Source organism: Euprymna scolopes, chromosome 14 (genome assembly GCF_053919585.1).
Source record: "Euprymna scolopes isolate OS-2025 chromosome 14, ASM5391958v1, whole genome shotgun sequence".
Taxonomy (NCBI): Eukaryota; Metazoa; Mollusca; class Cephalopoda; order Sepiida; family Sepiolidae; genus Euprymna; species Euprymna scolopes.
Genome location: NC_136495.1, coordinates 52,424,790 through 52,438,192, shown reverse-complemented (window position 1 = coordinate 52,438,192; position 13,403 = coordinate 52,424,790). Strand labels below are relative to the sequence as shown.

General features: G+C 33.6%; 1 protein-coding gene across 3 annotated transcripts in view; it reads right to left on the bottom strand.

Moving 5' to 3' along the window:
• LOC145293010 (retinoic acid receptor gamma-like) overlaps nt 1-13,403 on the bottom strand; it is a 157,274-nt gene that overhangs the window by 18,795 nt on the left and 125,076 nt on the right. For all 3 annotated transcript variants that reach the window (XM_080139280.1, XM_080139279.1, XM_080139282.1), the window contains exon 3: nt 11,244-11,385. In XM_080139280.1, coding sequence (XP_079995406.1) covers nt 11,244-11,385 — 142 coding nt within the window. The remainder of the gene's footprint in view (nt 1-11,243; nt 11,386-13,403) is intronic.

The following is a 13,403-nucleotide window of genomic DNA, read 5'->3' as shown; positions in this document are numbered from 1 at the left end:
TGATGCTTGAACGATGGCATTATGAATATGCATGCATTACGAATATGCGTGCATAACATAATAGCTATCGGTTTATGTTTTAACTTTTAGTCATCAGTTGGAAAAACCACTGATTTTTAACATGATTTACTCACAATGAGAGCATTGTAAAATCTTTTTTCTTTAAGAGTTAAGCATTTATCAACTTTTTCATGGACTTGACGTAGTTAGGCTGTTTTATACATAAATAAACTTTGCTCACAAACGAAAACAATGTTATCACGTGGCCCTTAAAGTTTCACAACAGTGCAAACAGATAACTAATCATGGGCCTTGAAGTTTCAAAACAGACAGACAGCACCTATGTATGTGACAGAATAAGAAAACTCTTTAAGATAAATAAAGATTACCTTTAAAGCAGTTAATAAAATTCTTGTATATCATATTGAATATGTTATGAAAAGTTCTATCATAAATTTTTGACAGCATTAATCTCACTTCAGACAAACAGTTCAACTTAAAAATATAAGAGAATCGTAATGAAAGAATCGTAAATCTAAGGTATTTTTTAATGATGCGATACCGATTCCTCCCAAAATACACGATTCTTACGATTAACGATTCCGATTAATCGTCCCACCACTAGTTTCAATTCTAGCTAATTGCACCCAAGTTATATTTTTTATTTATTTATTAATTTTTAATATTTAAAATCACTACAATGTTACAAGAATTGGCTAATAATAATAATAAATACAAAATCTGCAGGAATTAAAATATATTTAAGCGTATTTTACAACTGGGCAATGCCTTGCAGCCTATTAGTATATTATAAAAGTGACCTTATCTGTCTGTGGAACAGTCTCTACCAAACTACTGTCAATTTTTGATCTATAGACTTGAAATATATATATATATATATATATATATATATATATATATATATATATATATATAAAAGACATTTGGACTGTGGAACAAAATCAATATGGTTTTTAACCAGAAAAATAATTCATAAGGGGTTAAAATGCTCCACACATATGCAAATATACATTTATACATTAAACTGCATTAATTTGTCAAGTTTGCGATGCATTTGTCGCTAGTTCAGATGATTGCGAATACCACTAGAAAGCTAATTGTTTCAGTTTAGAGTTTAGATGATTGCACCCATATCATATTTTATTTTTTACTTTTTAAATCACTACTATATATTGTGTACCGTATAATAATCAATAGAGAATTGGCTCTACAATAATAAATATGGAATAGACATAAATTAAAATATCATATTTAAGCATATTTTATGACCAAGCCATGTCAAGTGGCCTTACTAGTGTGTGTGTATATATATATATATATATATATATATATATATATATATATATATATATATATATAATCCAATATGGTGACATAAGATGTTTCCCAACGCGTTTTGGATTCAATTATTTTTTGGTAGGTGGGTGCCTATAAACACTATAATAAGTGTTTTTCTTTTTGTTTCTTTTTTTTTTTAAATATAAATTTAGGGTTTTGCAGACTTTACAGTTCACCATTTCCTTTTACCTTCTACAAATCCTTTTTCAGTCCAGAAAATAAACTTTCTAAGATTTGTCTCTGAGGATTTGCTTTACATGTGGAAGACGTAGTACATAATATATATATAAATAAATAAACAAAAACTTATGAGTGTGAATTAATTACATCTTTTGGTTTTGGAATGATATCAATCTAATGAGATATATATATATATATATATATATATATATATCTCATGATATAATGATACTCAAGCTTATGTCTAGAATCATTACAATTTTGATTAAAATCCATTAAATAATTTTGATTATATAAACAGCGTAAAGTTTAAGGGATATTAAGAAACTATTGAAATTCAGATAATCTTGCTTAATTGGTCTTTAATTACCATGGATAAAATTCAATGCAAATCTGAAATATTTAAATTTTCAAATTAGAGAGTGTGCTCTTATTATGCCCCCAAATACCCTTTAAAATATTCCAAAGAAACTGAAATTTGGGGAGTATTTATTGCTTGATGCCTAATACTTATGGCTAAAAGAAATCTACAAAAATAAATAAATAATAATAAAAAAAAAAAAATATCTGAATTTTCCATCCCCTCTCTATCTCCTTTGCATAAAACTAAATTTAATTAAGTATAACCAGTACCACTCACCCTAACACCTAGCAGCTGTACACCGAAATTTATAATGATCAGTTAATTAGTTTAGGAATGAATCCTGTAGACAAATATATAGGCATATACAGATATCTTAATATAAATCCATATTATATCTCTCTTTGGCTGGCTGTCCGTTCCATTTTTTCTTGGAAACTATGGCTCTGTCTGAACCTTTCTTATAAGCTGCAGCGAACTATGTATTATCTATGATGCATAGATTAATATGGATGGGCATTTAATGAAAAAATGAGCACAAATTTAACCATTTTGAACCATCAATTAGACCTAAAAGAACTCATTCTAAGTCAACATACTATAACTTTTTCCTGTTTTTAACGTGCTAAATAGTCTTGTAAAGATAATAGGAAGGTATGATAAAAAAAAAATGAACAATCTATATTTAATAAGTTTTGACCGAAAAGACCAGAGTGTTTTGTCAAACATTACACCTCACATTGATTGCAACCCAATTGGGATCTACCACTAATTGTGTACAAGATAAAAGAAGGATGCTAAATAGATGCAAAAAATGTTTCCATCATGGATTTCCTTAGGCTATTTAACTTAAAGAGATGTGAGGATGGATCTTAAATTATAATTTTATTTCTCATGAATTTTGAAAGTTGCAGATGATAGTGTGGAGCAGGAATAATTTTAATACCGAACGTAAAAAGAGCAGATGGTGAAAAACTGATTTGAAAAGCTACCAAACAATTGTTGTGATGACGTGCCAAAGTGTTTTAATCTTTGCCAGATTCAGGGTGTAGCCTTTTTTTTTTCTTTTTTTTTGGCTGCGGATTAAGAAGATCAGCATTTTAAAGAGGCTGTATCACTGTCAGGAATTACACAAAGACAAAAAAAGGCTTCAGAATTAGTTCCAGGGATGTGTGTGTGCGGATCGAAACACTTTTGATCATTATGTTTTTTGCACATGCACATAGACAAACACTAAGAACGATCTCGATACTTTAATTTGTTTTAAGCGTATTTTAGCAAACAGGACTCTCTCTCTCTCTCTCTCTATATATATATATATATACACACACAGCAACTTATGTATGTACAGGGGCACAATGTGGTTGAAGAGTTCTCTGTTTGAGAATGAGAAAAAGAAAGAGGAGGAGAGAGAGAAAGATAAAAAAGAGGAGAGAAAGATAAAAAGAGGAGAGAGAGAAAGAAAGGATAGAGAGATAAAAAGAGGAGAGAGAGAGATAAAGAAAGGATAGAGAGATAAAAAGAGGAGAGAGAGAGAGATAAAGAAAGGATAGAGAGATAAAAAGAGGAGAGAGAGAGAGAGATAAAAAAAAGGAGAGAGATAAAAAAAAAAGGAGAGAGAGAGAGATAAAGATAATTTTTGTCTCGGTTCTTGGCACATTTAAAACAAAAATAAAATATCTTTAATCGGGTATTTTATTATATAACTAGCCTGAGTGCCCGGCATTGCCCGGATGCTTGGAGGTGTGTGTTGAGCAAAAAAAAAAAAAAAAATGGTAGTAGGCAGGAAGGCTCAAAGGAGGAAAAGAATGTGAAAAATAAAACGTGACGTCATTGCCGTTGCATCCATTGCCAAACTGGAACTGGCAAAGGTTTAAATTAAGGCTAGTCAATCGAAAAGAGGAAATGACTTTCAAAAATATTGGCGAGAAAAGCAACCCTCCTTGTAGAAAAGTACCCAGTTGAAGGTAAAGGAATTAATGTTTTTAACCAATTTCTCGATATTTGTCGTCCGAAGGGTCGAGCTTCAAAACGATATTGATCTCGTGAAAATCCATCGCCTCTGTCGAAAGTTTTAGGCAGATATACAAACATACATACATACATTTAAACAGACAAGTGAGATTTATATTATAGATAATAAATTGATGACCGAACTAAGGCACATGTTGATGCAAATGGCGCTCACTTAATGTTAAAGTTATCTTCTGCTACCTGAGTGACATGCTTGCTGTGAACACACTATCACTGCTAGCTGTTGTCTTACTTAGGGAAAGTTCAGGAAGTTGCTGTTCGTACATCTAGGCATATTGGCCTTCAAGATTAGGAACAAAGTTTTTTGAGCATGTGTTTTCTCTGTCATCTTGTATGGTAGAGAGACATGGACTCCAAACACTTCTGATCTGTAATGGCTTTGGTTGAACTCTAAAAACGGAAATATCTAACGTCTTTACAGCATACTTTCTTCAAGGATGCAACTTCCTCTAAAACTTGACTTTTAGTACAAAATTCTGTCTTTTCGTTACGCTTATGTGGAATATTTCGCTTTTAATTTCATTTTTACACATTCTAATCATGATAGAATTGAGAAATGGTATGAATCCACCTATTCTATCTCTTGATCTTTTCTTTTTCTTTCTTCAACTATGGATGAAATAGTAGATAAAATTCTCAAGCTTTGGTAGAGGAATAATCTAGAAGGAGGAAAATTTTAAATACAGTTTTCAATCACATTTTGCTCCTAACTTATAGAGAGAATGAGTCATGTTCGCTAAAATACACAATACACTTAAAACAAATTAAAGTATTGAGATTATGCCATGATCAGATGAATGTGTGACTGAAAACTAGAGAAAAGAATCGCATGTTTTATTTTTTTATGAATAATTAAGATGATTTTTATTCATTAAGAATATTCTTTCAAATAGTAAACGTAGTACTTTAATGACGTGTCTTCATATTACGAACACTTTGGAAAAGAAAATAAATTTGAGGACAACCATTCTTTGAAAGGACAGAACACAGAGGCCCACAGTATTAATGCTGGAGTCCCCCAGGCGTCCATCCTGGGCCCAACTCTCTTCCTGATCTACATCAATAATCTCCCAAAACACATACTTAAATCATTCGTTGACATCTATGCTGATGACACGACCATCTATGGCAACACATCAAAGGCCGTAAATGATAAACTTCTCTCTAATTCTCTCTCCTCTGATCTTGAGCGCGTGGTACAATGGGGGAAGAGGTGGCTGGTCACTTTTAATGCATCCAAAGCCAAGCTTCTATCTTTACATCATCAACGCTCTGATCCCAATCTGGCATCAATTGAAATGGATGGCTCTCGTCTTGGAGAGGCTCCATGTTTTGACAAGCTTCTGGGTTTGACCTTTACTCCTGATCTGAAATGTTGCCAGGAACGCTGGGAAAATCGTGGGATCCTTCTACCGCTCCAGAAGATATCTTACTACTGATGCAATTCTCTATCTGCATAAAAGCCAAGTACGTCCAAGGATGGAGTACTGCTGCCACATCTGGGCAGGAGCTGCTAAAAACAGCCTATCCTGCCTTGACAGAGTACAAAATAGACTTCGTGGTTTAGTGGGGGATGCCCTTTTCTCTTCCCTGCAACCTCTCTCCCACAGAAGAGACGTTGCGAGCCTGTCTTTGTTTTATTGTTATTTCCATGGCAGGTGCTCGTCTGAGCTCCAATCCCTCGTTCTCCCCTCGCCAATCTTTCACGAGAAACACCCGTCTGGCTGAAACTACTGTCAATCCAAATGTAGATTCCATGAGCAAAGCTTCTTTCTTAGAACTGCATGCCAGTGGAACTCTCTGCCGCTTGCCTGTTTCCCACCTGACTACAACTTGGACGTCTTCAAGTCCAACATAAACAAACTCCTGACAAACCGCCCCCTTAAGTAAGACACTCTATCAAAACCCCCAATATTAATGATTACTACAATACTATCTCATTGATTACTGTACACGCAATAACCCTTATCCCTGAGTGGCCTTCGGGCCTTGATAAGTGGTGACCCCCATGTAAAAAGCAAAAAAAACACCAGCTATCTGAAATTTTATTATGCGTTTGTTTAAGTATATCTCTCTCTCTCTCTCATATATATATATATATATATATATATATATATATATATAAAATGTTATTTTAGTAAAATAGTTTTTTCCATTATATTTCACTCTTTTTTGTTTAGAATCTCAATATATGTAAAATATAACAAAGCATATATAATAATAATATGGAAAAAATGGCTGCCAGAACAAACACATGGTGAACTTTTTTCCTTTTACAGCATTATACTGTCATGCATTTTCCTATCTAAGAAAATAATTTCTCATTTTTCTAAAGAGTTTATACACGAAAAGAGACGGTATTAACATAACTATTTGTTTCTGCATAAAAAAACAGATCTGTAAAAAATCTACAGAAATTTGAACATGCTGCTTTGAGCTGTTTTGCATGAAAAATAAATATTTGATTCTTGGAATGTAACTATACTGTTATTCTTTATATATATATATATATATATATATATTTTACTGGGATTAATTTACAATATTTTGACTGTTTGGTTGTTCTTTCTTTTATTAAAGTTGATTTAAAAGTAAGTGCTAAGGTAACTATTATGTAAAAATTTAAATTGGAATTAATTTCCTACAATTATCACCTCTTGCATCAACTCCATAACACGCCTGGATAACATAGGCACAAGAGAAGGTAGGAGATTGAGGATTGGTTGGTTGGTTGTTTTTGTTTTACGGCATATCAACCCTTTTCAGGTTATTTAATGCCGAATCCAAAGATTTTGAAGAAAGATTTTTTAATAGAATATTTGTTGTTTTCAAGTCAGTTTCTATTTAATCCATAGTTGGGACCCTAACAGGTACTACCACTCCAGGTCAGAGTGGACCTGGGAGCAATGGTAATTAAAGGGTGGCTTCACACTCCCCAAAGCCCGCAGGGGCCTCACTACTGGATATAGTTTAAGGTCATATCCAGGACCGGAGATTGAGGAAGACCTGGTTTGAGTGCGTAAGAAGTAATTTGACTGCATGCAACATGACTGATATCAACCCTTTAGATCGGACTGCATGGAAAACAAGTATTGCCTGGTATGGTTCACCTCAGAGATGCAGCATTTCAAATATCATCACCTGATGATGATGATGATGATGGTGGTGGTGGTTTCATTTTTTTGTCTGTGTTGAGATAAGACATTTCACGAATCACTTCCAATTTTCCCCATCTGTTACCATTTTCTTTAGAATCAGGTCATCATCAAATGATCATCTTTTCGTCTTAAATGGTCTATAACACAACCTAGAGCCATCAATATCAATGGAGAACACAGTTTGGAACATCTTGGACGATTGATGGCAGATGATGTACCAGTTGAGATGTTGCACAACATGATTTCTCATGGAAGCCTTTACAGGGAGACTGGTAATTTTCTGTCCAATGCGCTGCAACTAGGATCATATTGTTTTGATATCAACCACATCTTTTAGGCATATAAGAGGACAGGTCAAACATGATTCTGCATCTTATATATAAAATAGACCCCCCTATCTTTATGATTAATAGATCTTACAAGGCACAATTAAACCTGTTTAATTGATCAAAAATAAAATATTGATCAGGATTAAATATTAAATTCAATTATAAATATGTAATACATATATATTTAAAAACACAAACTAATATTATGATTTGCCAATCATAATATTAGTTTGTGTTCTTAAATATATATATATTACATATTTATAATTGAATTTAATATTTAATCCTGATCAATATTTTATTTTTGATGAGTTATAAAAAAATGGATGGGGGAGAATCTTGTACTCTCACACTCAGAAGACTTGATACTGCCACTCACATCACTAAATAAATTTAATAACAGACAATTTGTTTAATATTCAGTGGCTATAAAGAGAAAAGAAAGGAAAAAACAGAGAGGAGGAGAAAGTAAAGAGATAGAGAGAAAAATGAGAAAGCTGCTTGTTCTGGTTTATGTAATTAATAGCATCACCATTTCTTAATGGCCATGTTAGCTCAATTAGTTAGAACATCACACATACTCACAGAGGTTGTGAGTTTGACCTTCACCTAGGACATAAGTATTTTTAGCCTGATTTTATACCAAAATAGACAAACATTTTAAATTACAAATATATACTACTAACTGTAGATCCTCGATGTTGCCCAGGAATGTATTTACTTGCAATTTTTTTGTCTTTTTTTTTTTTTTTAAATAAGTTTGGTTCAAAGTAAGTAACTCTGTAAAGAGTTATACCTTCCTTTTTTGATGGCAGCCATTTGAAATAATTCCAACCCAGACAAAGTATTTTTGAATAGATTGTCAAATCGCATTTTATTATTCTTTCTTGCCGCAATGATCCACAAAAAATTGACAAACCAGAATCAAATATTAATTCCATTAGGATTTTGAGTTCATAGGTGGCAAGATTTTCAAGATTCTGAACTCAAAACTTTTCTTTTTAATACACGAAATATAAAGAAGTTGATTTAATAGTAAAACATTGTAAGAGTTCAATACTGATACTTTTAAAGTGAGGAGTTTAATTTGATTCCCATAGCAAGAAGATAGAAAAGGCTTTGTTTCATTGGACAGTCGGGTTGTCCCAGTGTGAGAGAAGTTTAGAGATGTCCATGCACTTTTATAGGAGACTGTTCGGTTTTAATTGTATTTTAAGATGTACGTCCGGTTTTAATTGTCTTCATTTAGATTTGTTTGTCAAATGAAACATGGATGGATTCACCGACGGTAGATTATGGAGAGAGAGAAAGAAGAAGATAAAGGTAGAGAGATAATGAAAGGCTAGAGATGAGAAAGAAAGGTACAGAGAGAGAGAGAGAGAGAGAGAGAGAGAGAGAGAGAGAGAGAGAGAGAGAGAGAGAGAGAGAGATAGAAAAAGGTACAGAGAGAGATAGAAAAAGGTACAGAGAGAGACAGAAAAAAGTACAGATAGAGAGAGAGACAGAAAAAAGTACAGAGAGAGAAAGAGAGAGATAGAGAGCGGTACAGAGAGACATGGGTATATAGAGAAAGAGAAACGTAAAGAGAGAAAGAGAAAGAAAGAGAGAAGAGGTAGAAAGAGGGTAGAGATAAATAGAGAGGTAGAGGGAGGTATAGAGAAAGAGAGTGTGTGAGAAATAGTTAAAGAGAAAATGTGAGAAAAAGGGAGTGATAGATAAAAAGATGAGAGAGAGAGAGAGAGAGAGAGAGAGAGAGAGAGAGAGAGAGAGAGAGAGAGAGAGAGAGAGAGAGAGCAATGCTAACCAAGTTAATGGTGAAATTGCTTGATACAATCCTCCACTGCCAATTGTTTGGAATAAAATTCTATTTTTAGACCAATCTTTTGCATCAACATTGCAGAAAGTCAGTTCAAACATGATCGATCTTTCTTTTGCAGGTATCGCCATTACAGACTTTTCGCTTATTTACTTTATTGCATTTCCTATCATCAAACACTATCAAAGATTAACACCTGTTGTCGATGAAATATGATTGGCTTAAAAAAATCTGTATATAAAGCAAACATTGTCTGTCCATCCGAGAAATAAATTAATTGGATTTCAAGAAAAATATGCAAACAGAATCCACACTAGAGAAAAGAATGAACCATCACGAAAGAAAGAACTTATTTACACAAAATGAAATGTGGCAGTGATCTTGAATGAAAAGGGACCGATACTTTAACAATTTAATTAGAAATAACAAACTATGTAAGCGCTCATCATTCAAACTTCTCCGGCTAACATTCACAGGCAACATGAATTAGAACAAATTCATTGAGGATATTGCCAAGGCTGCTGCATAGAAGGTGGCTTCTCTCTACCGTGCTAGAAAATTACTCACACTAGAGAGCATCCTAATATCTTTATAAAACCACAATTCGATCATGTATTGTTGCCACATCTAGGTTAGTGCATCTACAACTAGTTTCTCCCTTTTGGATAGGGTAAAAAAAAAAAAAAAAAAAAAAGAAAGTTTCAAATCTAATAGGTCCCGCACTATCAGCCAACCTCCAACCCCTGTCCCATTGCTGTAATATTGCATCTGTCTGTTTTATGATTACTTTAATGGAATGTACTTTGATGAACTCATTGCACTTGTGCCCTCTCGATGTACATATTCCTGATTAACCTGAAAAGCAGCAAAATCCCACCCTTTTACCACAGATTCCTAGATGCCAAAAAAGATTAATTTACTCTAAAAAATTGAAATAAACGAACAAGAAAATAACTACCCAGAGAAAATAATGGAGTTGTAGTTCTTTTTGTTGGTGCTACTATTATATAAGTACGAAGAAAAAAATGCTGTTAGGCGATTGCACTGCTAACTAACCACATCCTTGGTATAAATGGCAGTACCTAGCTGTTTTTCAGCAGCTCACTGAATTTAGTGGAATTCAGTTTGTCAGTGAATTCGATGGAAATTCCACGGTTGTATCCTTCATATATTGCTGTTGTGCTTTAAAATATTTTCATTATATGGATGTCTGGTGTGAATGCAGACCCCTACAATTTTATTGTACCAGCTTTGTTAAAATTGAAACATACTCACCTTAGTATTCTGGTTAATGTTGTTCCAGAATATATCTCGTTATGGATGTCTATCTCCAACACCATTATAGGTGTTTGTGACATATTTCCATTCTATGGAAGTCTTGTACAATAGCAGACCGCACATGATATTATTGTATCATCTTTGGACAGAACAGATAGTACTTTGATCCTAATCCAAAGGCAAAAAAGTGTATTTTAGTTTTGAGCTTTATGCTTAATACAACACCAACATCAGAGTGTGTCAAGTTTGAATCTAGTTTGTTTCATAGAAACACTTTCACTTATGGATGTTGGCAACCTTCATGTGATTCCTCCTGTAAATATCCAATGTCCTTTGCTAGAAGGAATTCTTACTAAAAAGTTATTGGGGGAACAAATGCCGATGATGATCATCTAATTCATTTGAAATGAATGATGCTTAACAATAGCAACATCAGACAAAAATTTTAAAAATTACATTTTTTTGCATTGCATTTTCAATGATCAGGTGATCCCATTTTATTATTTTTTTTTTTTAAACGGGGCAGAGAGTAATAATATATAAATAAACATGAAATTGTTTATCGTATGTGTTGAAACAGAGCCACAACTTATTGTTATTGTTGAGAAAGGCTAAGTAAAAGAAAGTCTACCATTAAACTTCATTAAAATTCTTTAAAACCTGACTTGTTAAAAGAAAAATAGAAAAGGAAGTGGTTCTCGAAAATGGTTAACTGTTCTCAATCTTACCTTCTTTTGACATTCCCATGGCAAGGCACTTTTTGAATCGGCAAAAGGCACAAGAATTTCGTTTCCCAGGACAAATTTCACAATTTGCCATACCTGGACATTTGTATTCCTCTTTTCGCATTAGACTTCGACGGAAAAATCCCTGGAAAAAAAAAAAGAAAGATAAACACGGAATAGGATTTAATAAACAATATCCATCATGGAAAACAAAAAGCTAAATCAATAAAATAATGTCAAAATATTTCATGTATTTGTTATAAGGTATGATCAGAAGTCAAAATTATTTCAATATTCAATTTCAGGAATTATGATGCAGGTATTTTCTATTTTTCAGTAGAAACAGAACCTGTCTCTGTAGATTAAGTGGCAAGACAAAAATACCAGACACAGAGGTTTTAACCTGGTCAAGCTTCCCATCAGCATACTGCAGCAGTGTCAGGTTCATTGGGCAACTAATATGCTGTATGTCATACAAGACTCCCAAAACAGTTCCTTTACAGTGAGTTGGCGAAAGAACTGTAGAAGAGTGGAAACGGTACTAAGATAGACTGAATGTGTCTTTCAATCAGTTCGGTTTGTATTGACTTATGGGAAAACCTTGCTCAAAACAGATGTTCCTAACATCCTGCAAACCACAAAGGGAACACGATTTCTGACTGCACACATACAAGGAAATGCGTTATTTGAAAAGACAGAGCAGTCAGCACCTCTCTTACAGAATCATCCCACAGATGACTTACATGTGAGAGACACTTCAGAACTCGAAGCAGACTGATGAACTATCTTAAGACCCACAAAACAACTATATAATAATTATCATCATCGTTTCTATTTTTATAAGTACCATACTTGTAATGGCATTCACCTGGGGTGGATAGAGTCAGCTTCAAATAAGTTCATCACATCCCACATCAAGGCAATCCACCTATGACGACTGACAATCGAGTCCTAAGCACACTTCAGCCATTCCTGATTCCAGTTACAAATACAAAAAAAAAAAAAAAAAAAAAAAAAAAAAAAATGTGAGGGCCAGCAACCGGTGTCTTCATGGGTCCTATCTATTTAGTTGACCACCTCTCCATTTTTTTTCAAGTCAGGTGATGTAATTGGGGTTACTAACTTGTAGATAGATTCCTCCTCGGGGTGTCTAAGAATGTACCCAAACCAGCAAAGTCTACTTTTTAGAAGATTCTCTGTGATGCCGGTGGTGTTGCATCATGCATGGATGGTGTAGTTTGGGATTTGATGGGAGAGATAGATGCATAGGATGAATTGTAGGTGGAAGAGGTCAAAGCGGGTGAAGATCTTTATGCAGGAGTCAGGTCTCAAACATACAGCAATATCGCGTCGATGAATGCTTGATATATCCTCAATTTTATTGAGTTTTATCACTTTATCTTTACTCTGAAGGCAACAGAAGGCAGCACGATCGATACAGATTACAATCTCATTTTTTCCTTACCCTATTTGACTTCTTCAACAATCGTGCTGTTGAGTATGATAGTCACTCTGTCTCTAAAAGTTCTGTTAGCCAACAATCATCATACGCATGCATTTAGTGGTGGTGTTGACATTATTTCATATATAAGGGAAAGAAAAGAAATTAAGACTAAATTAAAATTTTACAAGTAAATTTATTGTTCAACAGAATACTCGAAAAACAATTTTCAAAAAGTCCTTATTGCATGGAGTTTCAAAGAATGCTATTCAATATATATTCTTATATATAAAGTCAATGTTTGTTGGTTTGTGTGTTATAGAAATCAATATGTTAGCATTTTAGAACATCGAGATAAGTTTTAATAAAGATTATATTGTTTTACAATATCTAAAGACACCATTGAAATTGTCCTTCAACTCCATCTGGAGTAACTAGGGATAATTTATTTTGATGGAAGTTGCTTCAGAGAAGGCATGAAACCACTTGATGTAAAAAAAAAGAACTAAAAAAATGTTACTTCAAGTTAAAAAATTAGTCAATAAGTGTTAGATGCATATATTCAGACCCCCAAAAACAGCAATTCCTCTCCCTTTGTCAGAAACATTGCTCATGCAATGAGAGGACTAAAGGACAAAATAAGGGAAGAGAGGTACGAGGTTGCCGAAAGTAAATCCAATGCCCATTTTATTACTTTCCTAGGTACTTTTTAGGTCTATAAA